The sequence below is a fragment of the Carettochelys insculpta genome, chromosome 6 (genome assembly GCF_033958435.1).
Source record: "Carettochelys insculpta isolate YL-2023 chromosome 6, ASM3395843v1, whole genome shotgun sequence".
NCBI lineage: Eukaryota > Metazoa > Chordata > Testudines > Carettochelyidae > Carettochelys > Carettochelys insculpta.
In genome coordinates, this window is record NC_134142.1 from 82,785,962 (window position 1) to 82,811,983 (window position 26,022).

At 43.7% G+C, this 26,022-nt stretch overlaps 1 protein-coding gene across 2 annotated transcripts in view; it reads left to right on the forward strand.

The window, feature by feature from the left end:
• PDHX (pyruvate dehydrogenase complex component X) overlaps nt 1–26,022 on the forward strand; it is a 131,103-nt gene that overhangs the window by 86,657 nt on the left and 18,424 nt on the right. For both annotated transcript variants that reach the window (XM_074998937.1, XM_074998938.1), the window contains exon 8: nt 19,198–19,256. In XM_074998937.1, coding sequence (XP_074855038.1) covers nt 19,198–19,256 — 59 coding nt within the window. The remainder of the gene's footprint in view (nt 1–19,197; nt 19,257–26,022) is intronic.

Genomic DNA, 26,022 nt, shown 5'->3' on the forward strand with positions numbered 1-26,022 from the left:
TTGTCTGTGTTGAAGTTAGATGACAGAAGAGCTTCTCCAGCTGCCTAGAATTATTGGCAGGACTTAAGGTGAGTGCAAGGTGAAGGAACAAGATTGTAATGGAGTAATACATTTTGGTTAGTGAGTGCTTTCCCATACTCAGGCAATGTGCTCATCTCTCACTGGATATCTTGAGGAAAAGTGCTTGTGAGAACTGGAAACCATGGCAGAAGGGGAACTTCAGTTCAGTTACAAGTCTCATAACTGCATTTAGCTGGATCTAATGGTCTGTGAGGATATGTCTACAAGACAGTCTTATTTTGAAATACAGTGGGTCCCCTTTATATATTTCCCCAATGTACATTGTTTCGCACTCACATTGTGGACAAATTGAGGACAAAGACATAAAAATTCCCCACTCTTACATCGTCACACTTCGATTTGAAATTCTGCCAGCTCAGCGTTACATAATATACCTGCATCCTCCATGCTGCTTCTTCCTCCCAGTGTGTTCTCACATTGTGACTAGCTGTTCAACATGTGTTCTGTGCCATTGTTCCTTTTATGTATTTGCCATCTGTCAGCAATGAGAAAGTGTAGTGCAACCGCAATTGAAGGTGCCAAGGTAAAGAAACAACGCAGAAGTATTATGTTAAACACTAAATTGGGTATCCTAAATTGTAGTAAAAAGGATGAACGAGCGGTGGACATTGCCCTCATTCTTAACTTGCCTTGACAAGTGTTTGTACAAGGTCTGATGGAAATAGTTTAGATATTTTTCATATTTCAGTAGTAGTATATAAAAATAGATTTTTATCATGGTATTCTCTTTTAGATCATTTAAGTGGCTGCAATAACAAATACTCCTTGGGATACTCTCAGTACTGTATGTGAGGGCAACTAGAACATCAGACATTCACAAGAACAAGGAAACTGTTACATTATTATTATTATTATAATGTTACATTATAATTATTATATATGTTACATTATTACATAATTTTTTCTCTGCCACAAGTATAATAGGTTTCTTTGTACCATCAAAGGTGATTAACATCACCGAATACAATAATGAGTTTTATTCAAAAGCAATGAAAACTCTCCAATCTACACAGATGACTAAATATAAAGAATACAACTTCACTTGTGTTCCAAGTTGACAGTTTAAAAAAAAAAAAAGTTTTTGCATCTTCAAGGTTATGTCTACACGTGCACGCTACATCGAAATAGCTTATTTCGATGTAGCAACATCGAAATAGTCTATTTTGATGAATAACGTCTACACGTCCTCCAGGGCTGTCAACGTCGACGTTCAACTTCGATGTTGGGCAGCACCACATCGAAATAGGCGCTGCGAGGGAACGTCTACATGCCAAAGTAGCACACATCGAAATAAGGGTGCCAGGAACAGCTGCAGACAGGGTCACAGGGTGGACTCAACAGCAAGCCACTCCCTTAAAGGGCCCCTCCCAGACACACTTGCACTAAACAACACAAGATCCACAGAGCCGACAACTGGTTGCAGACCCTGTGCATGCAGCACGGATCCCCAGCTGCAGCAGCAGCAGCCAGAAGCCCTGGGCTAAGGGCTGCTGCACACAGTGACCATAGAGCCCCGCAGGGGCTGGAGACAGAGCATCTCTCAACCCCTCAGCTGATGGCCGCCATGGCGGACCCCACTATTTCGATGTTGCAGGACACGTTCAACTTCGAAGTAGGGCGCTATTCCCATCCACTCACGGGGTTAGCGACTTCGATGTCTCGCCACCTAACGTTGATTTCAACTTCGAAATAGCGCCCAACACGTGTAGCCGTGACGGGCGCTATTTCAAAGTTGGTGCCGCTACTTCGAAGTAGCATGCACATGTAGACGCGGCCCAATAGAGCTGAGTAGGATGGATTTTAAAATCACAGCGTTCGCCACCAACACTAGGGATTATTTTGTCAGATCCCAATTCAGCAAACCAAAAACATATGTATATTTAGTAAAGGTGTTAGTAACAATGTCAGCCGTTTTCCAACAAAAAATATGTAGTGTTACCAAAATCTAAAATGATTTGCTGAGATGTGTCAATTTAGATTAAATCCTTCGTGGAAATGTTTTGAAAGCAGTCACTTATACTACCTCGTTTGGATTCATTTCAATTTTTTTAATATATTTAATTTTATAATGTTTCAGCCATATCCAAATAAAACTATTAGTTTACATATTTAAGAAATGTTTGAAATTGTCAGAATTTTCTACAAGACAGATATTCTCTTTTCTGACTAGCTCTAGTATCTAACCTTAAGTACATTCATAAATCACTGAAATCAAGGTAAGACCTCCTAATTCATGTTAAAACTACAAATTACCTTGTCCTGGTTTGGATAGGACCTTATGAACATAGCATTTTTTCCTAGAGAGGACAAAAACCACAGAAAAAGTTTTTATAGTCGTATTGGATTATCTTTCATTTCCCTTTTAGCTTCACCAGCTTTCGGCTCTCAAAACCCAGTGTTTGTACAATAGTGAAGAATGCTGCCAAAATAGAAGACAAGGGTAAGCATACTTCGACGCACTGAGATAAAAATAATGAGGCAAATATGTGAGATAATGGAGGGATGGAAAGTTTGCTGGCATGGATTGAGGATCTCCATAACCAGAACACACTGATCAGCTTAGCCCGCATTCAAGAGAAGGCTTTAAGCTTATATGAAGATCTTAAAAAGCAGTTGGGAGAGAAATCTACTTCAAATGAAAAGCCCTTCAAGGCTGCCTGAGGATGGTTTTGCTGTTTCCAAAAAAGGAATAAAGATTCAGGGAGAGGCAGCCAGCAGTGGTGCAGATGCTGCAGAAACGTTTCCCGATGAACGTGTACAAATAATTGAAGTACGTGCCTATGATTTTAAGCAGGTGTTTAACATTTATGAAGCTGGGCTGTATTGGAAGGGCATGCCTTCTCAGACATATATTTCTGTGAAAGAGAAGACTGCTCCTGGTTTCAAAGCCACAAAAGATAGACTCACTCTCCTTTTAGGGAGCAACTCCCATAGCAATAAGAAATTAAAGCCATTGCTAGTTGATCATAGTAAAATCCCAGAACATTGAAAAACATAGTAAAATCTTGCCTCCCTGTTATCTGGAAATCCTACTGCAGGGCTTGGATTACAAGGCAAATATTCCATGAGAGGTGCATCGATTACTTTGTTCCTGAAATGAAAGAGTACTGCAAGAAAAATAATTTAACGTTCAAGATTCTGTTCATATTAGACAATGCCAGTGCCCATGACCTTGATTTTGAACAGCTGTGTCCCGAGATTAAGGTTGTTTTCATGCCATGGAGGACAACATCTCTGCTGCAGCCTATGGACCCGGGAGCAATTGCAACATTCAAGGCCTACTATTTGAGAGAGACGTTCCGCAGACTCGTAACTGAAACTGATGGTGATGAAAACCCCACTGTCCTGGAATTTTGGAAGAAATTCAGCGTTTACAACTCTGTATTTTTAACTGGCCCAATCTGGGATGAAGTTTATAGCCGCCTAGTGAGCCATTCTTGGAAAAAATGTCCTGCTGCACTCCATACCTTCCTTGGCCTCAATGACACATCAGGGCCGCATCTACACATGCACGCTACTTCGAAGTAGCGGCGCCAACTTCAAAATAGCGCCCGTCATGACTACATGTGTTGGGCGCTATTTCGAAGTTGAAATCAAAGTTAGGCAGCGAGACGTCAGGTGGCGAGACGTCGAAGTCGCTAACCCCATGAGGGGATGGGAATAGCACCCTAATTTGAAGTTGAACGTCGAAGTAGGGCACGTGTAGACGATCCGTGTCGCGCAACATCAAGATAGCAGGGTCCGCCATGGCGGCCATCAGCTGAGGGGTTGAGAAACGCTCTCTCTCCAGTCCCTGCGGGGCTCTATGGTCACTGTGTGCAGCAGCCCTTAGCCCAGGGCTTCTGGCTGCTGCTGCTGCAGCTGGGGATCCATGCTGCATGCACAGGGTCTGCAACCAGTTGTCGGCTCTGTGGATCTTGTGCTGTTTAGTGCAAGTGTGTCTGGGAGGGGCCCTTTAAGGGAGCGGCTTGCTGTTGAGTCCACCCTGTGACCCTGTCTGCAGCTGTTCCTGGCACCCTTATTTCGATGTGTGCTACTTTGGCGTGTAGACGTTCTCTCGCAGCGCCTATTTCGCTGTGGTGCTGCCCAACGTCGAAGTTGAACGTCGACGTTGCCAGCCCTGGAGGACGTGTAGACGTTATTCATCGAAATAGACTATTTCGATTAGCGTGCATGTGTAGACGTAGCCCAGGTGTTCATGATGAAATAGTGAAACTGGCAAAAGAAGCAGGCTTCCATGAAGTGGAAGTTGATAATGATAATGAGTTGTTGGAGTCACGTGGTTTGCCTATGAGCAATGAAGATCTGTTAGAGTTGGATATGCATGGCTTTGAAGAAGAAAATTCATCTGATTGTGATGAAGAAGAGGGTGATTCTGAACAGAGAGAAGTCTTCACAATTCAGTCTCTAAAGGAATGTTTGACCACATTGAACATGCAATACAGTGAATGCAAAACTATTGCAGTTTTTTTTGACCACTCATGAATGGTGACTAGAAGCATTGGAGAATCTATGGCTTGCTACCAAGAAATACGAAAAGCAAAACAAAATACAGGAAAGCAGACGATCCTTGATTCTTTCTTTAAAAAGAAAATGAAGCAACCACTCCCCGATGAACTTGAAGCAGGACCCTCTGGGCTTTAAAGTTAAAAATGAATGTTTGATTTTGTTTTCTTACATTAAAATGTTTTAATGCATACTAATAACAGAGAGGAAGCCGTGCTAGTCTATACACTATCAAAACAAAAAGCAGTCAAGTAATAATAGTTTACTATTTTGCTAGTCTTTAAAGTGCTACTTGACTGCTTTTTGTTTTGATAATGCATAATGTATGTGGTCCATTGCTAACAGACGTTAAAACAAGAAAGCAACTTAAAGGAGTCAGTCCCCATTCTAATGTATTTACATGTATTCTTATTGTAGAAAATTCCCCATTTTAAGTTGGCTGGGCACCTTTACCACATGTGAGCTCTCTATCCCCCTTTATTTACACGTATTCTTATGGGAGAAAATTCACATTTATACGTCATTTCGCTTTACATCACAACTTCACGGTCCCTAACCATGACCCCCTGTACCACAATGAAATGCAAAGTGCATTTCTAAACAGTGTTTCAGGACACACAGCACTATTTTGAAACAGTGCCATTAGCGCCCATTATGGCTTATGTCAAGGCTCCTTCCTCACTGGCACTCCGAGTGCAGGAGGTGGGTGCCCGCAAAAATGTAAAAACACTTTGGCTATACACAGGTTTTATGTGAAAACTTCCCAAGGTCACAGATTCTCTGGACCCTGGAAGATAGGCTGCCACCACCCCTGCCTTTGGAGATCCCTTTAACTGAGGGAGGCACTCTGGGGAATTCCCCCTGTGGGGAATACTCCAGCCCCATTCTCCCCTCCACAGTGGGCTTGAGAACAGCAAACTGCAACTTAATAGGCACATACACAGACAGACCCTTCTCAGGACATGTGTGTCAGATTGTTTGCTTAAAAAGAGTGATTGAGTCACAAAACAATAGAAGATAAATCATGGGGTTGCGTGTGGAGAAAACTATTTCCCTGGAATTCAGCTTAAAAGTTACAGGGAGAAAAACATCAAGTCAAAAACAACAAAAAGAACAGAGCAGCAAACAACAAAACAAGGTAACAAGCAAGCAGCAGATAGCCAGTCCAACCAAATTCAAAATAACCATAAGCTGATCATGTCTAACTATACATTTCCCTTTTACTTACACCTCTGTGGCTGATTTTGAGATGGTCAGGATATTTTATGATTTTCATTCCAATTGCCTGAGAGATCTCTCCTCTCTCTTCTTCTCTCTACTGTCCCAGCAAACAAAAAGCTCCGAAAACCACAATTGTTCTCAGTTGAAACAATTGGCTCACCTGGGCTCAAGTTACTTCAGAGGGCTATGTCTTCATTACCCCTTTCAGAAGGAGCATGTAAATGCAGCCAATCGAAAATACAAATGAACTGCAGATTTAAATGTCTTGTGCCTCGTTTGCATGCTCCCACAGGATCTCACTTCCAAATGGGGCTGCTTTTGCAACACAAACAGCCATGGAGATGGGGTTCCTTCAAAAGGAAACTCCACTTTTGAAAGCACCCTTCTTCCCCCCAAAAATTGGTAAGAAGAGTGCCTTTGAAAGAACACTGTCTACACAGCTGTTTGTGTTTCAAAAGCAACCCCTTTTTGGAAGCGAGATCCCCAGGAGTACGCAAATGAGGTGGAAGATATTTAAATTTGCCCCTCATTTGCATTTTCGATCAGCTGTATTTACATGCCCATTCCAAAAGGGCACGTAGTGTAGTATAGTGTAGACACAGCTGAAGAGATTAACCCCTTCTTCTTCGAGTGTCCCCGTGGGTGCTCCACAATAGGTGTCGGGCTTGCCCGGCGCCGCAGATCGGATCTTCCAAGCAGTTTCTGCCGGACCGCGCATGCGCTGGCACGCACCGCTCCCTTGCACGCTCCTGGCCATGTGCGCGATCCGGTCCCCGCCAGTTCCTCTTAACCGCCGTCGGCTGCAGGCGGAATCCGACTAGGCTAAGGCCAAGTAGCGTATTCAATGACTTTAACTGTTTTTCTCTTAAGTTTTTCAAGTACTTAGGCGACTGCAAGTTAGCCGGTTGTTGTTTTTGAAGAAAAAACAAACAAACAAACAAACAAACTACAAGCGGGACAGCTTCAATCCAGTCCCAGTAACAAGCGCCGGAGGCCAGGAGCATAGGGCCATCAGCCCTCCTGCTGAGGCAGGCCATCGGACGGGGAAAACAGCACAGAGAAGGTGCTAAGTACCCGCTTAACAACTGAAAGACTCACCAACAATGTCCTCTTCAGGATTTAAAAAATGTGAGTCCTGCCGAGAGGCGATGCCAGCATCCAATGGGCACAGTCTATGCATAAGGTGCCTGGGGGAGTCCCATGTGGCACAGAAATGCTCCTTCTGTGCTAAATTAACAACCAGAGCACGGAGAGACAGGGAGATGCGGCTTAAAATGCTGCTTTTTGATAAGGCCCTCCAGCCAGACGTGCCGGAGCGGCTGCAGCAGGAGGGACCCTCCGGGGCCCATAAAAGGAAAGCTGCCTCCCTCACCCCATCAGCGCAAAAATGGAGGAAAGCCTCTCCAGCCCGATCCCTGCCGGCAGCAACAGCGAGCAGGACGGGAGGAGCGAGCAGCCCCCAGCCGCAGCAACAGCTGATCGGCGGCGGCACGGAGAGCCACGTGGAAGCGGCTCAGCCTCCGATAATCAGTCAGCCGCCCCGCACCACAGGCAGGGCGGCGGCTAAACAAGCGCCGGTACCGGCGGCACCGCAGGCAGCGGCACCGACCCCCGGGGAACCGGCGGTGCAGAGCGCGCAGGCACGTAGCCTGCAGGCGCAGAAGGACACCGCACGTGCGGCACCGCCTTCGAGCGTGCCTAGCACGGTGCCGACGGGGCCGGGATCCCCTGTGCGTCAGGGGGCGGAGTTACCTCCCCCAGAGAGGGGGAAGGCTGCACACAAGAGGAGGCATTGCAGCCCCCTCTCCGGACAGGGCTGTGGAGCTGCTTTCTCACAGCCCTCCGCTCATGTTGCAGACTCCAACCAGAAGGCAGGGGTCCCCCCTAGCCTACCCGGAGCCCCCTTCTCCATTTTTACAACCAGCCTCACCCTGGATGGCACCACCTTCACCCTTCCTGGGGTTTGAACCGCTGGACTATTATGCAAAATCGCTCTCTCCAGTGTCTCGACGATCTCCCTCCCCCAGACGCAGAGGGTACGCACCAAGGGAGTGGTCTAGGTCACCTTCCCAAGAACAGTGCCTATACTGCCATGGTCGCCCCTACCACGCGGGGCATAGACACTATCGGCAATCTACTAGGGAAAGATCCCCACAGACTATCTCGTACCCCCGAGGGCAATTGCGACCGGGGACAGAGACTCAAGCATCTCAGGGGGGACTGGTCATGGAACCCCGAGATTTTCCCTCGCAAACCTCTAGCGAGAGGGTGTACCATCACCAGCAGGAACAGGAAGGGTCCAGAGAGACGTACCCCAGCGGTTCCTCGCTCTCCTCCCCGGACGAGGCTACGGCCCTGGGGGACGTCCATCCTACGGACGATCTCAAACAGTTTCAGGAACTGTTTAAGAGGGTGGCCTTCACACAAGGCATCCAGACAGCAGAGGTGCAAGAGAAACACCATAAGCTCCTCAAAAATTTGAGACCTCCGGCCTCCTCCAGAGTAGCAATACCGCTTGATGAAGCGATCTTAGAGTCCGCCACTACGATATGGCAGACCCCTGCAACTATTCCGCCCGTCCAAAAGAGAGCGGATAAGAAATACTTCGTGCCGGCGAAGGGCATGGAGTTCCTGTTTAGCCACCCACAGCCAAATTCCTTGGTGGTGGAGTCCTCGCAACAAAGATCAAAGACATCTCAATTCAAGACAGGGGGAACAGACAAAGATGCCAAGAAGCTAGAGCTGTTCGGCAGAAAGGTCTACTCCTCCTCCACTTTAATGTTGCGAATGGCAAATTACGCAGCGCACTTAGCGAACCATAATTTTGACAACTATTCCAGGTTAACCTCCCTCATGGACTCGCTTCCAGAGGACAAAAAGCCGGTGCTCAAGGCCATAGTGCAAGAAGGCTACGCGGCCGCGAGGACGGGAGTTCAGATTGCTCTGGACGTTGCGGACACAGCAGCACGTTCGACAGCAACGGCAGTGGTGATGCGAAGGGAGTCCTGGCTCCAGACTTCGGGTATACCGAGGGATCTGCAGGCGAAGATAGTTGACCTTCCCTTCGACTCGCAGAAGCTGTTTGCTGAATCAACTGACTCGGTCCTTCATTCCAATAAAGATTCAAGAGCCACGCTCAAGACCCTGGGGATTTACACCCCTCCATACACAAAGAAAAGGTACTACCCTCAACAAAGGCGGTACCAGTACCAGCAACAGCGCCCCCAGTATCACAGGGGTTACGAGCAAGGGCGACAGCACCAGCAGTACAGAACTCCCAGGCGACGCTCACAACAGAGCCGTGCATCCTCGGGGCGGTGCCAAAGGCCACAAGTTTGACATACAGATCCAGGGCTGCGCCATCACTACCATCGCACAAGGTCATCCGAAGCGGCTATTCCACCATCGCCTCCGACCATTCTACGACCAGTGGCAAAGGATCACCACAGACAAATGGGTGCTGGAGATCATAGCCACGGGGTACGCCATCCCCTTCCAGTCGCTCCCACCGTCGCGACCTCCACCCAAGCCCCACCTCCAGGAGCCCTCCCATGTAGCGAGGCTCAGGCAGGAGGTGGCCCATCTCATGCTCATAGGGGCAGTGGAAAGGGTGCCGGAGCAACTGCAAGGGAAAGGGTTCTACTCCTGGTACTTCCTCACGGAGAAAAAGACAGGAGGCTGGAGGCCCATCTTAGACCTTCGCGGCCTCAACAGGTACCTGCGCAAGCAACGTTTTCGGATGACCACAATCGCCTCCATCCTTACAGCACTGGACGATGGAGACTGGTTCGCAGCCCTCGATTTACAAGACGCGTACTTCCACATAACTATCCATCCGGCTCACCGGCGATTCCTCCGGTTCATGGTAGGCAACGAACACTTCCAATACAAGGTCCTACCATTTGGCCTCTCCTCGGCCCCCAGAGTCTTCACCAAGACCTTGGCAGTGGTGTCAGCCTACCTGCACAGACAGGGGGTATTTCTTTTCCCGTATCTGGACGACTGCCTGCTCAAAGGGGCCTCGAGAGGGGAGGTTCTGCGCATGATACGCGTCACAGCAAACACGTTCTCTTCACTCAGCCTGGTTATCAATCTGGCAAAATCAAAAATAGACCCCACACAGGACATAGAGTTCATAGGGGCTCGCATAAACTCGGTTACAGCGAGAGTATATCTACCAGAGGCTCGCTTTCGGGCCATCGGTTCCCTCGTGCAAGTCATCACCTTCAGCCCTACGGTGCCGGTCTTGACGTGCTTGCAGCTGCTGGGCCACATGGCAGCGGCGACGTTCGTAGTACAGAACGCCAGGTTACACATGCGCAGCATGCAGCACTGGCTGGCGAGCGTATACAAACCGGCAATACACACCGTTCACAGGGTGGTGTCGCCCACAGCCGGGGTGCGCAAATCCCTACAATGGTGGGTAAACCCCAGGAACTTGCTAACAGGGGTACCCTTCCACCAGCTGCAAATATCGGTTTTTCTCACTACAGATGCCTCCCTCATAGGGTGGGGAGCGCACATGGGCAAAAAAGTGACTCAAGGACTGTGGTCACCCACGGAACAGTCACTACACATCAATGTACTGGAGCTCAGAGCAGTGTTCAACGCCTGCAGACACTTTCGAGACCACATACAAGGCAAAGTCGTCGGGATCAGTACAGACAATACCTCCACCATGTTTTATATAAACAGGCAAGGAGGAGCTCGATCCCGTGCCCTATGCGCGGAAGCAATCCGCTTATGGAACTGGTGCATCGCCAACAATATAATCTTGAAAGCCTCATACTTGCCGGGTGCGCACAACGTGAAGGCAGACCAGCTGAGCAGGCGTTTTGCACTCACGCACGAGTGGCAGATCCGTCCCGATCTGCTACGGCTGATTTTCCACGCATGGGGTTTTCCCCAGATAGATCTGTTTGCCACTCAGCACAACAAGAAGTGCCCACGATTCTGCTCCAGGGCAGGACTGGGATGGGGGTCCCTGGGGGACGCGTTCGCGATCCCGTGGAGGGGCCCCCTGCTTTATGCGTTTCCTCCCACAGTGCTGATCCACAAAGTTTTGCAAAAAGCCAGGAGGGAAAGGGCCCGGATGATCCTGATAGTCCCAACGTGGGATCGACAACAATGGTTCCCCCTACTCCTGCGCATGTCGGACCGTCCACCGATGCCCCTTCCGGTGGCGCCGGATCTGCTCACGCAAGCCCAGGGGTCCATAGTGCATCCGCACCCCCAAAGCCTGCGACTGCAAGCGTGGTTAATCCATGGCTCAGCTCCATAGAGAGCACATGCACAGTGGAAGTACAGCAAGTCCTAGAAAGTAGCAGGAGGACTTCCACCAGGAAGACCTACAAACAAAAGTGGACTCGCTTCACGGCTTGGTGTTCTACCAAACAGCTGGCCCCCCTTTTGGTGCCTATACCTACAATACTAGAGCATTTACTGGACCTCAAGAGAGGAGGACTCTCGCTATCCTCGTTAAAGGTCCACCTTGCCGCCATCTCGGCGTTCAGACATGAGGAGGACGGGCACACGGTGTTCGCCCACCCTATGGTTACCAGGTTCCTCAAAGGGTTGGTAAACCTATACCCCCCTCGGAAACCGATTCCACCTTCGTGGAACTTGGACCTGGTGCTTACCACACTAATGGGACCACCGTTCGAGCCCTTGGCCACGGTTCCCCTCCGCCTCCTTACAATAAAGACGACCTTTCTTCTTGCAATTACGTCAGCTCGTAGGGTGAGCGAGCTCGCGGCAGTCATGGCAACGCCACCCTGCACTGTTTGTTTTTTCCAAGGAGGCGGTAACCATACGGCTGCATCCAGCCTTTGTTCCCAAAGTTTCTTCCGAGTTTCACATCAACGAACCTATTGTTCTACCCTCGTTTTATCCAAAGCCTCATCATTCCAACGAAGAGGCGCGCCTACACCTCCTGGACGTGAGGAGGGCGCTAGCCTTCTACGTAGACAGGACCAAGTCCTTCCGGAAAACGGATAGACTCCTAGTCTCCCTCGCTCCCAAATCGAAAGGAGAGGGTCTCTCCTCGCAGAGAATCTCAAAGCACATTGTATCCTGCATAAAAATGTGCTACGAGCTCAAAAAGACTCCTTTATCGGCCACTCCCAGGGCTCATTCCACCAGGTCGGTGGCGGCATCAACAGCCTTTTTCAAGGGCGTTGCGTTAAAAGACATTTGCAGAGCGGCGACCTGGTCATCCTACGACACCTTCGCCAAACATTACGCCCTTCACAGGGTATTCCAAGAGGATACCCGTCTCTCTGCAGCGGTCCTCTCGGGGACAAGCTGCACATAATCCGATTACCCACCTCCTATCTTGGGTTACTGCTGGGTAGTCACCTATTGTGGACCACCCACGGGGACACTCGAAGAAGAAAGAGAAGTTACTCACCGTAGTAACGGTGGTTCTTCGAGATGTGTCCCCGTGGGTGCTCCACTACCCACCCATCCTCCCTGCTTCGGATCTCTGTTAGTGTTTTACAGGAGCACCCGAGGCGGTTGGTTGAGGAACTGGCGGGGACCGGATCGCGCACATGGCCAGGAGCGCGCAAGGGAGCGGCGCGCGCCGGCGCATGCGCGGTCCAGCAGAAACTGCTTGGAAGATCCGATCTGCGGCGCCGGGCAAGCCCGACACCTATTGTGGAGCACCCACGGGGACACATCTCGAAGAACCACCATTACTACGGTGAGTAACTTCTCTTTCCCTATTCATTCATGACAGCTTATTTTAAAATAATGCTGTTCTGTGTCTTAATAGTGCCTATTTCAAAATAGGCATCATTCTTTCCAGAATGAGATTTACCAGAATTGGAATAACACACCTGGTATTTTGATTTTATTTTGAAATAGTGTTGTCATTTAGATGCTGCCAAAGTTATTTCAGCATAACTGCTGTTATTTTGAAATAACTGGGCCATATAGACATACACTAAATGAGCTTTTTTTCCCAGACAGATCTGCAGTACTCATTCATAGAACAAACTGCTCTTTTAAATATAGATATTTAAACCCACATCATCTATATATAGATACATATCCATGTATGTGTGGTTGTGTGTATGCGTGCGGGCGCGCATACGCGCGCGCACACACACACACGGAGATATTGAAAAGAATACACAATCAAGTATATCAATAATAGAAGCAAGCTCTTGAATATATATTATTTTAAAATAAGTATGTATTGTATTTGTATTTGGAATAAAATTTTCACAGGTACCTTTTAATGATTTAAAAGCCTAGTTCCCATTGACTTTCATTGAGAGTTAAGCTGTTAGGAGTTAGCCACTTTAAAAAATGGCACTTGGATGTGAGTGAAGATTTTACTCAATGTCAAATCATTTTGCAGATAGTTAATGAATTCTGGGCTTTTTCCTGTGACTATATTAATCTCAAATATTTATTTAAATTACCCACCAGAAAGAACTGGTAGAATAACATTCAGCAAATCGTCAAATAAATTATTCATCACAAAAATGCTTCATGATTTGACTAGTTCTGCCATTTATTTATGTTGCATCTCTTTGTTTTGCTTTTTTCATCCTAAATTTATCTAACCATTTTTTTAAAGAAAGAATTTTAGCTGTTTTAGACGCAAACTCAAGGTTGTCAGTAGACTTCACGTTCTGATGTGTAAGTGATCTCAATAACAATGTCAATACCAAAATGAATAAGCAGTTTTCTTGTCTTTGGGGAAAGGGAGCGTAGCAGCCCTGTTTGTGTGCACAGTAATCTATGTGCAACTGGAGATTTTTGTCTAAAATGAAAAACACAGCTTTCATAACATGTGGCATCTATTCCAATTCAAGGCTTACTACAGTCCTCTGCTAAAAATATTTCACGCCAGTGGGGTAAACCAGATGCCAGTACGTGATGATAAAAGGATTTTGATTTACTGAAAGCTTGGCCTTGATTGCAAAGCTGAGCAGCTTTGATACTGTCACATTGCAACAGCAAAAAGAATACTCAGTGTCTATGTTAAATTTCTCTGACCTGTCACATGTATGCCTCTGGATTTTCCAAAGTTATGTGTATATAAGTACAGAGCAAAACAGATGGTGGGGTCACCTCCTGTAAGAGGAAGATAGACCATGACTTTAATACCCAATCACACCTGAATTCTAACTGGTGCTTTCTGCATTTGGAAGCTGTGAAGAACATGATGCTGCTCTATATTTTAATGAGCATGTGCTCAAAACTTCCCCTCTGTGTTGATAAAAACTATTTTTTTTTTATTTAAATCAGATTTTGATTTAAATTGGATTCTTTTGAGTGGACTTCAGTCATGAATAAAAATCCTAAATTTTTCATTTAAAAACAGTGACAATTAATTCTTCTCACAAACATGCTACATATACACACAAAATTCCATAAAAATGAATTATTGGCTCTAGTCTGTCCAGCCTAACTACTAGCTCTTCCTTCTTGAACATCCTTGGCTTTCAATTTCTGTTTCTCAGGAGATTAAAAAGTAACCTGCAAAGAAAGACACAAGATGAACAGGACTGTCTTTTTTTCTTTGCTTATGCTTATGCTGTGCTTATGTGGTGGTGGATTTGGCTCAAGCACTACAGAGGAGTTAGTGCAGACATTCTCTTAAAGACAGAGGCTGTGGCCATATTAGCTCCTCCTTTCGGAGGGGCTATGGTAATATGGCACTTCAGAATATGCTAATGAGAGGCTACCATGAATATGCAGCACCTCATTAGCATAATGGTGGCTGCACATGCTTGGAAACTGCCACTTTTGAAACACACTTCCCTGCATGTAGCGGGGGGCTCTTTTAAAACAACCCCACTGATTTTTGAAAGCCCCTTCTTCCCAAAACCAGGTACGAAGAAGGGGCTTTTGAAATCAGGGGGCTGTTTTGAAAAACCCCTGGCAGCGTGCGTTTTGAAACTGGCAGTTTCAAAGCACAAGTGGGTGCTGTTATGCAAATAAGGTGCTGCATATTCATGGCAGCATCTTATTAGCATATTCTGAAGTACCACAGTACCATAGCCCCTCTGAAAGAAGGAGCTAGTGTGGCCACAGCCAGAGAGATGGAAAGGATTGTAAAGGACAGAAGTAGTATAGAAAGGAACAGTGGAGTGGATTAGAAAGAAAAAGGGAATACATTCTTCAGCTCACACACAGGTTTCTGTATTCCCCCACACGTTTGCCACAGAAAACTATCATGGCTTCTTGGTGTATTTCCTATCTGGGAATATTTTGAAGAAATTTATTCCCTGGGTAAAAAAGGAACATGTCAACTGTAAACAGTGCAAGGAGAAGAGGACCCTATTTTCAAGAATGAAACATCATAAGAAAAACTGTGTGTTGGGAGAAAATTATGTGGATATGAATGAGTGGATCAACCGATTAGTAACTTAATTCACTTTGCAATGCATCATTCTTCAAGACACTCTCAGTACCTTTTAGTGTAAGGGTGATTTGACAAGTGAATTTCCAAGTTTCCTGTATTGGATATTGCCAGAAACAGAATTTACTGAGATAATCATTGTGGCTTGTTTAATTAGTTAACTAGGTTTAGAATCTATGATTCAAGTATATAATATAGAAAGCCACAGTAAAAGGAATGTAGAGTTGCCAGTTGCCACTGTCATTTTCTTATTTTGTATTCTGTAATACATGTTTCTTATTTTGGAACATCAGGGCCACAGGTCATAATGCTGTAAATATATTCCCTATTTTACTTCAGCATAAATCAGCTTTTCCAAGGGAACCCCATTCTGTACTTGTTTTCTCAAAAAACAGAAGTGCCATTGATTTCAGTTGGATTTAGTCCAAAATTAAGTGCGCTCTAGACATAGTCTTAGCTTTTTTGGTAACTTGATTTCAATCAATGATTTTTTGTGTTGATTTAAATCAATTCACCCTGCTTCCTCTGTCTTCTCATTTAGTCTAAAAAAATAACTTAAAATACACTTAATATAAATTGCAACAACTTAAGCTAGATTCCCCCTTTTTTAAAAAAAAAAAAAAAAAAAAAAAACCTCTCCAATTTGCGTGTGTGTTCATACACCTCTTCATGTAAGACATACTATAAAATTCACTGAAGGGACTAATATTTTTCAAGTATTGTGCAATCACTTACTATTCCTCATGCTATGAACTGCGAATGAGTTGCTCTTCCATTTCACAGATGTGGAACACGGGTGACAAAGGCACAGAACTCAAAAAATATTGACTCCTAGTTGTGTGCCCTACTACCTTTCCTCTTTAAGTCCCAGGGGAAGTTTAGCTGTTATATTCAGATTTTGTCGATTCTGAGGGCAGGTAGTTAGATCCTGCTGTCAATGACAGACTTCTTTTTTAACTGTTCAGTACTTACAGTAATTTCCTCCTCCTCCTCCTCCTCCCATATAAAATCTTACTCACAGATTATCCTCAAAAGGGGGTTGAGTAGATTTGAAGCCACTGAAGGTCATAGGAGGAAACAGAATGGGTTCTGTTCACAAAATTATCATGTGGTTATAAAATTATACTTTTGCCTTTGGAGTAGATGCCGCTGTAAATTCACTTGTGTTCCCCCTGGTGTTGATTTCTAAGTGTTGCTTGGAGTGGAGGTGTGTAGGAGTTGGAAGGAGCGAGAATCTCCTTAGATGAAAATTGAGTTGTGAGCCCTATTTAATTTGGCTTCAGGGTGATAAGATGGTGGCTTTTAACAAATAACTATCGGTAGCTTGTTGCTTTTCAGGAGGCAAGAGAATCTGTCATCCCATATATTGAGAACTTTTATTGTTCTGATTTGTTCAAATGTGCACAACTAAGGTGGTCCTGGTTAAAAGAGGGTAGGATTAACTATGGGTCACCTGGGTTACAGTAACACTACAGTGATCTCTCATCAGAAATCACTGTTGGAAGAGCAACAAAACTTCTGCTGACAGGGAGTGGCCACACACAAAAGCCAATTAGAAGAGTGCTCCACCCTGTCGACAGAGTGGCTGGACTGCCCAGCTGCTCTCTTGACAAAATGCACCCGGAAGCACAGCAGACAGGGCTGCCTGTTGTCCTGGACACCCTGTCTGTTGAGAGCAGACGCCCTCCCCCGCGCCCCAGAGCTCCCAGGTGGGGTTTTTTGTTGACAGAATCTGTCAACAAAAGGCACTCTTCCTTATCTGGGAGAGGCAGAAGGTTGTTGGCAAAAGTGCTAACTTAAGTCGTCATACTGTTGACAAAACACATTTTGTATGTGGACATTCCACCAGTTTTGTCAATAAAATTGGAGTTTTCTTGGCAAAACTGGCTAGTGTAGCCATAGCCCTGAAGTACATTTTCACTAGGGGAAACAGACACTGACGATTCTGACTAGGCCAGAAAAAAGGGGGATTATCGACTATACAGCTCTGTGTTTCACACACACATCTGCCAGTGCAACTCGGTATTCATTTCCAATTTCACAGCTATTATAACACAATCCAGGCTCTCTTTTGGGCAGATACTACCAATCATGATACTGTAGATTAGTTATGTGAACAAAAGGAGAGTAGGATATGACACTCCCCAAATTGATTGCTTATAGTTAAACAAATATTTCTTAATCGTAAACATGCAACTTAATTTCCTCTGTTTGAGAAAGGTATTCAAACCCGTGTACCACGTCTTGGAAACCTAACCTCTGGAATTGAAGCATTTGTGCTCTCTCAGCTATTCAGGAGCCAGCAGTCAATCTGGCAAGTTGTAACACTTTTTTAATAGTGCATTTAAATACTCACTAAAATCTGACATGCCTGTAGGAGGATGCCATAGTTATTGTTAAGTTGCACTACTCTGTTTCAGCAGCTGGACCTTTCCTACCACACATTACTTGATTGTATCTGGTTGTCACAGCCACCTCCTAAACACCCTGCAAATTAATGTAGTGCAAATACAACCATTTGCTTTTTTTTAATGGGGTAAGGGAAGCAATCTTACTGTCTAAACAATATGGACCATTCCTTATGTCCCTTGTGTTCACACTAGGGAAAAAATCACTCCTCTCAAGTTAACTCTGGACATTCAGGCTACATCATTGATATTGTGGTCGGATTTGTTCTTTAAACACTATACGCTGCTATCCCATGTATTGAGAGATGTTGCCTGCTTTGCTATTGATGCTTACAGAATTTTGATGCTTGCAGATGCCTTCACTGTGGTAACCCTTGTTGTAAAAGGGTACAAGTGAGATTGTAGAAAGGCAGGAGTCTGTCTCCACAATTAAATACAAAATAATCTTTGATATTCTTCCAGTTTAGGCATCACTGAACATAAAAAGGAACAGTGAAATTTGAAGATACAGGATTATTTGTTCTTTATTTTTTACACCAAGAGATTTTCCTGTGAGACTTAAGCTAGTGTGTAATATACAAAAATACAGGTTGAACCTCTCTAAACTGAGACTCTCTGGTCCAACAACATCCTGCTGGACCACAGGTGTTCCTGAGCCAGACGGCCCCAGCAGCCAAGAGTCTTATAGTAAGATGGCCTGTACCTGGGAACCTAACCAGGGCCAGCATCAAGGGGGTTGGCATCTGGGTGAGAAGCAGAGCAGTGGGGCTGCAGGTCTGGAGGGCAGGGCTGCCCAGGCAGACTTCCCAGCCAGGGCTCTTGGCAGTAGGGCTGTGAGGGTTGGGGGAAGTGGTGGCTCTTCTCCCCGCTTTCCCTCAGCAGCACTGCAATCAGGCTGACAGCTGCATGGCTGGAGGAAGGCAGGGAGAAGGGGCTGTTAGCCTCCCTAGCTGCCTGCAGCTAGGAAGGCTGACAGCCACAAATCAACTTTAAGTTGTGCTTAACTTGTGTTAAAGTGATTCAAATGCAACCTGAAGCTGCATGTTTTGAGGGTTTACCTTTGGAAACCAAATATTTCTCTGTGTGATATTTTTCCTGCCAACTAAGACAATTCTTTAGAACAGTTAAATTGTTCTCAGAATAAATCATTCTTGTCACCCAATAAATGAAAATAATAGAAATGACTTGTTCTAAATTTTATGAAGCACTGTTCTCCTAATTGCTTGCCTCTCCACTCACATCTGCTGGTTGAGGTTTATCCTTTGTGTTTTAAATACTAGTGGAGCATTTAATCATGGCTTTTTTTTCTATCTCTAATTTTTATTAGGGCATCTTGATGTTCCTTTCTTATTGTGCATACAAGAGTATTCCCACTGGTATATTTAGTATATTTAGTGCTTTGTCCAATAACATCTCCCTCATTGTCTGAATAAACTAGAGTATCTTCTAGAGAAGACTTTTAAAGAGTCACGTTCCTGTTCACTAAAGACTAATTTACTGAAACACTGGAATGTCCAGTCATGAAACTGTCTGGTTTGTAATTTCTGGAGCTACACTGGTAACCACTATTTATAATGTTTGGATTTATTTTTTCTCTTGCAGATGACATTAAAGTATCAGTAAATGATTTTATTATCAAGGCAACAGCAGTTACCCTCAAGGTAAGTGAAGAATTTACCTTCCATAATACACTTATAGGTTTTTTTTGTTTTTGAGGAAGAGGAGGAGGAGCAGGACAAAAGGGGTGTGTCTACATAGGCGCAAATCTTCGAAATAGCCATGCTAATGTCCATTTTGAAGATTACTAATGAGGTGCCGAATTGAATATTCGGCGCCTCATTAGCATTAAGACGTTTCTGGTGCACGGCTACATGGGGGACCTTTTCGAAAGGACCCTGCACCTTTCGAAATCCCCTTATTCCTCTCAGTGAGCGGAATAAGGGGATTTCAGAAGGTGTGGGTTCCTTTCGAAAAGGGCCCCCATATAGCCGTACCGAGCTGCGCGCTTTCGAAAGTGGCATTTTTGAAGCGCCGTGGCTGAAAGCGTCCTAATGCTGATGAGGCGCTGAATATTCAATTCAGTGCCTCATTAGTAATCTTTGAAATATGGCTATTTCAAAGATTTGTGCCTGTGTAGACACAGCCAAGAAGTATTAACAGAGCTTGTGTAGAGCTAAAGTACAGCTATATTTTTATACATTGCATCTTGTGGCCATGGCAGTCTTGGGCTAGGCATGCATTCCCAGACTGAACATACTGGGCAGTTTTGGACTTGGACGGCTCATCCAAGTTGCTGCCACTGCCACATCGGTAGTGTACTGCCATTTTTAGTACACCAACTCAAAATGTACTAGTGCAAGTCTGCCTATGCTGAGTCACATCTCCCTTTAACCGTATAGATATATTCTTAAAGTTGCTATAGCAGGTGTTTTTCACTGCTTTGTACTTCTCAGTGTGTTCTACCATATGGTGGATTCCACGTGGTGTTCATTTGTTATTTAAAAGGAGATATCTGCATTTATTATTCCAGAATGATCCACACCAATCAACCTAGGAAATATGATTTTCTGTTCATTGGTGAATCAAAAATTTTAGTTGATTACATTTTGCATTTTTGTTGGTTGTCATTACTAAAGCAGAGTTTGGCTGCCCTATTGAAGGGTTAGATTGCTGCTGGGCATTAGAAAAACAGTAGTGACATTCATCTCCAGACTCTTCAAGCAAATCGAAAGATCTCGAACTGGATGATGATGATGAACAATTTGTGTTCTTGAATGTGTATGTGAGCAGCTGTAAATGAGTTTCTATAGTGGCTATTACTATAGTTTGATGCAGTTGATTACTGGAAGACAATTGAGAAATAAAATATGTAAACTGTGGAGGGCAAATTGGAGGGAGTATAGGCTACTTCTATTCTGCTATACTATTATGATGTTAACAAAACACACTCACATTTGATTATTAACTTCATATGTACAGAAATAATTACACATAATGTTATGTCAGAAATAAGCTCATTTAAGTATCTTGTCAAAACCCCTAAATGTTTTTGTTAAATGTTTGAAGATGTGGGAGATGGTTAATCAAAAATATATTTTTCTGACAAAATTGCCTGAAAAACTTGAAATTCAGAAAATTTTGATGACATCTTGGTTTGATAAGAGATTTTTACATTTCCTTGACAGCAAAGTGTATTCCTCTTAAAGAATGCAAAATTAAATGTCACAATATCTTAATTCTTCTTATCTTAATACACATAAGTGATTTGAGAAGATTTAAATATCTCTTGCATATTATTCCCTTTTATGCAAATTGCTCAGTGATACTAGAGGATGGCAAGTTAAAGATCTGAATGCTGGATGTTCAAAACAGGTTTGTTTGTTTGTTTGTTTTTTTAACTTGCTTCCAAGTGCCAGCAAGACATGACGTTTCAGCTTTTCAACTCCAGGTTATTTGGGGGGGCGTGTGTGTGTGTGTGTGTGTGTGTGTGTGTGTGTGTGTGTGTGTGTGTGTGTGGCTCCTATATAGACCTATCTCAAGCTCTTTGAAATTAGTGGAAAGACCTCTTGTTATGTGTATTTAAAAAAAGCCCTCTTCAGAGAGAAGTGGCTATGCTTTGTCCTCATCCATGTCATTTTTTTAATTGACCATCTGCTCAACCTTGCCAGCTGCAGTCATTTTACTATCATGCTGAAAAAGAACATGGAATTTCACATCTTCCCAAATTGCAATGTTGTCTTATAAGCTCAGGAAAGGAGCTGTGCTTGGGCATATTTTAATAGTAATAATATTGCTCCATCATCCTGTCTTTATTTTTCTTTGGTTTTTGGTTTTAAAACAAGCATCAAAGCTATATATAAGAACATGTAAATGATGGACAAGAATTGCCAGTTGGAGCTGGACGGTTATCCGCTCAGTCTTTCCATAAAACCCTAAGATGACAAAGTGTGTCATACATAAGATGTTATAAAATATGAAGCATAAGCCAGAAGAGCAAGGACAAGATAGCAGTGGGAAACCCTAAAAGTCACTGATAGCTTCACTGTAGTCTCGAGAGCTAAGCATGGTTCAAAGATTTATAGCATGAATAAGCATGATCCTCCTTCGTTTCTTGTTCAGATCCTTGTAACCTAAATGGTAATAGTTATACCTGTATTTAAAAAACAAAAACAAGCAAAAAAAAAAACCACATAAGTGATTAAGGCTTGGTCTACACTTGGGAGTTAAATCGATTGCAGATAAACAGTTCTAGCTATGCAACTGCTGTAGCTAGAATTACGTATCTGCAGTTGACTTACCTGAGTGCCCACGCAGAAGAAAGTTGACAGGAGAGTTTCTCCCAGTAGTGTAGACATACCCTAAAGCAGGACTGTGTATTCTTTTTCTGTATGTATGTACCCCTCCTGTAGTTCATATAGCCAAGAAGAGTACCTTGCATCATTTTTATAAGTGTGTTTTAAAGTACTGGAGACCTAAAGTTTGATTTTGACACAAAACTTTGTGATGGGAGCTGGGAAAACTGGTGGATGACCATCTGGGGTAGTTAAATTAGATTATGGGTTTGGGCTAGGTTTAAGTGGGCAGTTAGGAGTGGCAACGATTGTTTTATCCAAGAAGGAGCAAACCTCCATGGACAGTGGCTACCCCAGAAGGGATGACAATATGAAAAAAGGAAATGATCTTTGAGTCTGTGTTAGAGAGACACAGTACTGTCGTCATTTTTAAGTACTTCCAACTGTGGTCTTAGTCACACAATAACCAGATGTGTATCATCCTAGTACAATAAGTTGTGTGCTACTGTCCAGTCTCTACAATACATGATCACCTTATCTTATTTGTCACATTCCTTCCCTTCCCTCTGTACATAGAAGAACTTAACATGAGTCTTGTCACAATTATCTTTATTTGTCTGTGAAAGGATGTGTTGCTATAGAAGGGATTCGCAGTAGTATAAAACTGAAGATACAGTGATGTTAAAATATGCTCTGAATCCATGCAACACAATTGAATTGAGATGTGATTTTAAGACAGTAGAGGTATTGTCCAGTAATTCTCTCTCTAAACTCAATTTATTTCTAAGAGGAATCCTTTTATTATTATTTTTCTGCATTCAGGTTTAAGAGTAATTTATTTTGATGTAATATGGAGCAGAGGTAACCCTACTAATGTGAGTAGATTTTGTAGAGAAAAGGGGTTACAATTCGTTTAGAGAGACCTTTTGAATTTTTTGTTGGTGTTTAGTTTTAATGTCCCTGCTCCCTTTAAATCCTGATGTCTGTGTAAAATTGTAGTTTGGAAATGCTCAGACACAACAACAGAACTTAAATGAAACAAAGATAATCCTCTAATGCAGTGGTGGGCGGCCTGTGGGCTGCATGTGACCCACTGGGGCTCCACTTTTGACCCATGGACCTGCTGGCTGACCTCTCCTCCCATTTGCCCCTTGTGCACTGAGGTGCTGGAGCCCTTCACTTCCTTGTTCATCCTGATTTGCACTCTGTCCCTGTTCCTCCCCATCCTTCACAGAACTGGAAAGCCTTGAATCAGCTGTTCAGCAATGGGTAAATTTAGTTACCAAGAGGAAATGGGGAGCACTAGGGTTTATCCTTCCCCAAATGCTTGGCGATTCTACAATGGTTGCGTATAATAAGTTCTGTGTAGCTGTCATCTTAGCTCCATTCATATAGATTACTGCTACTATCATAATGTCGTGGACACTGTTACTGTCTTTTCAATGGTATAATTTAAAATATCCATCTTTTCTTTATTCATTTTCCTTTTAACCGTGCAGTTTGTTTTTAGATGCAGCTTTTACAAGTAAGTGTGTGTCACCCAAATTGCATAATGCAAAATAATTGGGAGCTAGGGATGAAATGGAGGATAAAAATTTCTTCCTATATTTAGGCAATATACATATTACTAAAAATATCCTGCAGTCACATGCTAAAGGCAATTTATTTATAAATTCATTGATTTTTTTTTTCTTTTCTCTTTTAAGGCCAGAAGTGACCTTTATGATTATCTTGTATGACCTCATGCATAATGCAGGATTTCACCCAGTAAATTCTTGTATCCAACAATTTGTGGTTGACAAAAGGCAATAAATCTTTTAGAGGGACATTGTCTTGTTTTAAAAATTTCAAGTGATGGAGATTTTCACACATATATGTAGGCAATCTGTTCCAGTGAGCAACTTACCCTTTTTGCTAAATATTGCTTATTTTGTGAACTTTTCTGCTTTCAATTTCAACCACTAGATCTTGCTATATCTTTCCTAAATTAGAACCCCTTAGTTTTCAATATCTTCTGAGAGACAGATACATTCATAGACATCCTTGGTTATGGAGGGACAGCTGGTCACTATTACTGTTTGATTTTCCTTCATTACTCTTTATATGTGTTGTGAAAACATTTAACTTTCAGCAAATTCTGATTACTCATAGACCAGTTTATTTTTCTTTTAAAGTGCTTTTTAGTACAGGTTTTGGAAGGGACAGTTGGAATATGTGGTATTTTATTAAACATTTGTCCAAACAATAAAACCTTTTATTTAACACAACCTTTGTCCATTGTAACATTGACCGCACTGGAGAACAGTGCAACATGAGACTGTACAAAAATTTTAATTAGGCCTGAAATAGTTCAATGTAATGTCGTGTTGCACATATTAACAGTACATCTGTTACAAACAATACTGTATTCCTGTTAACAAGTGTATTTCACCTGAAAGGAAACAATGCATTCCTTACACTTTTAGATTCCCCTCTACAAAATCTAGGGATTTCCAGCTCACTTAACGTTTTGCTCAACTCACTGGCTCCATCGAAACATTTATGAAAACTGAATAAATATTATTGTTTTCCTGAGCCACATGTCAAAAACTGTATAACCAGGGGACCTGTGTCCATATGCTAAGCTCTGGTATAAAGAGCAAAAGTGGAAACTATAAGAGCCTGATCCTGAATTTTCTACTAAAATATTTTTAATTAACTTCACGTATCTCCTACCTTTTTTTTTTTTTATTACCCTCAGATTTAATTTGTTTCTGCGATATTCTTTTGACATTCAGTTTTAGGCCTGCCATTCAAACACACATGTGAAAGCAAATTAGTTAAGTACAGCACCAGAAGCTTACATATCTCTTGCATTATATCCCCTTGAGGGAGTGTGTAAGAGGAAAAAAATGCTGCTGGAGATTATTATTTTGCATTTCTCCAGGCCTTTCATTTTCAAAGATCCCAAAGCACTTTATGCAGTTGATATACATACAGTGCCATTGAAATGAAATGGCTTGGGTGAGTAGCAAAAATGTAATACGGACTGCTCTATGCCAGTAAATCTAAGGTTCAGCCTGTAGCTTTTTTTTTTTTTTTTCCCCCTGAAGTACATCAGAAGCAGGAAACTTGCTAGAGAAACAGTGGGCTCAGGGCTCACTGAGTGGGTGATCAGGATGCTAAAGGAACATTTGAGGACAATGAGATCATTGCTGAGAAAACAAATATATTCTTTGCACTGGATTTCACAGCTGAGGATGTGAGAGAGATTCCCAAGCTTAAGCCCTTCTTTTCTGTGGCAAATTTGAGGAACTGTCACAAATTAAGGTATTGTTAGAAGAGGCTTTGGAACGAAATTGATAAGCATACAGGGGACCCCGGAGTTATGTGAGGGTTGTGCTCCTGTGCACCCTCACACAACTCAAATTTCACACAAATTGCAGGCAGGGGGGAAGCTGGGAAACTGGCCAGTGCACCACTGCAGGTCAGTTTCCTGGACCCCAGAGTGGTGGGGAGCTGGGAAACAGGTAGCAAATTAAGTGCAAGTTGAAATTGTACATAATGGGGGGTTACTGCAGCCCTAACCCAGCCCTGGCTTAACCCCCCTTCCCACTCGCACAGCCAGGGTGACCGTATCTCCCTGTCCCAAATATGGGACAGGGAGATATGCGGGGAGGGCCAGTTCCTCCTGGCTGCACCAAGCCCTGGGGAGCTGGTGCCCCCCACCCCACTCAGCCCCAGGGAATCGGCATCTACAGGCCCTCCTCACCCAGAGCCCCAGGGGAGCGGTGGCAGTGGACGTTCCACTGGGGGAAAAAGCCATCCCCAATTTACATGAAATTCAGGGCACACGAGGTTGCATAGAACTGCAACACTCACATAAATTGAGAGTTCTGCTGTATTAAGTAATGCACATTAGAAAACATAATCCCAACTATACAAAATGATGGGCTCTAATTAGCTGTTACCACTAAAAGCAGAGATCTTATAGTCGTTGTGGATAGATCTCTTGAAACATCCTCTCAATGAGTGTCAGTAATCCAAAAAGCAAATAGAATATTGGAAATCTTTATGAAAGGGGTAGATAATCGGAAAGGAAATATAATGCCTCTCCTATAAATCAATGTGCCCACTTCTTGAATATTGCCTACAG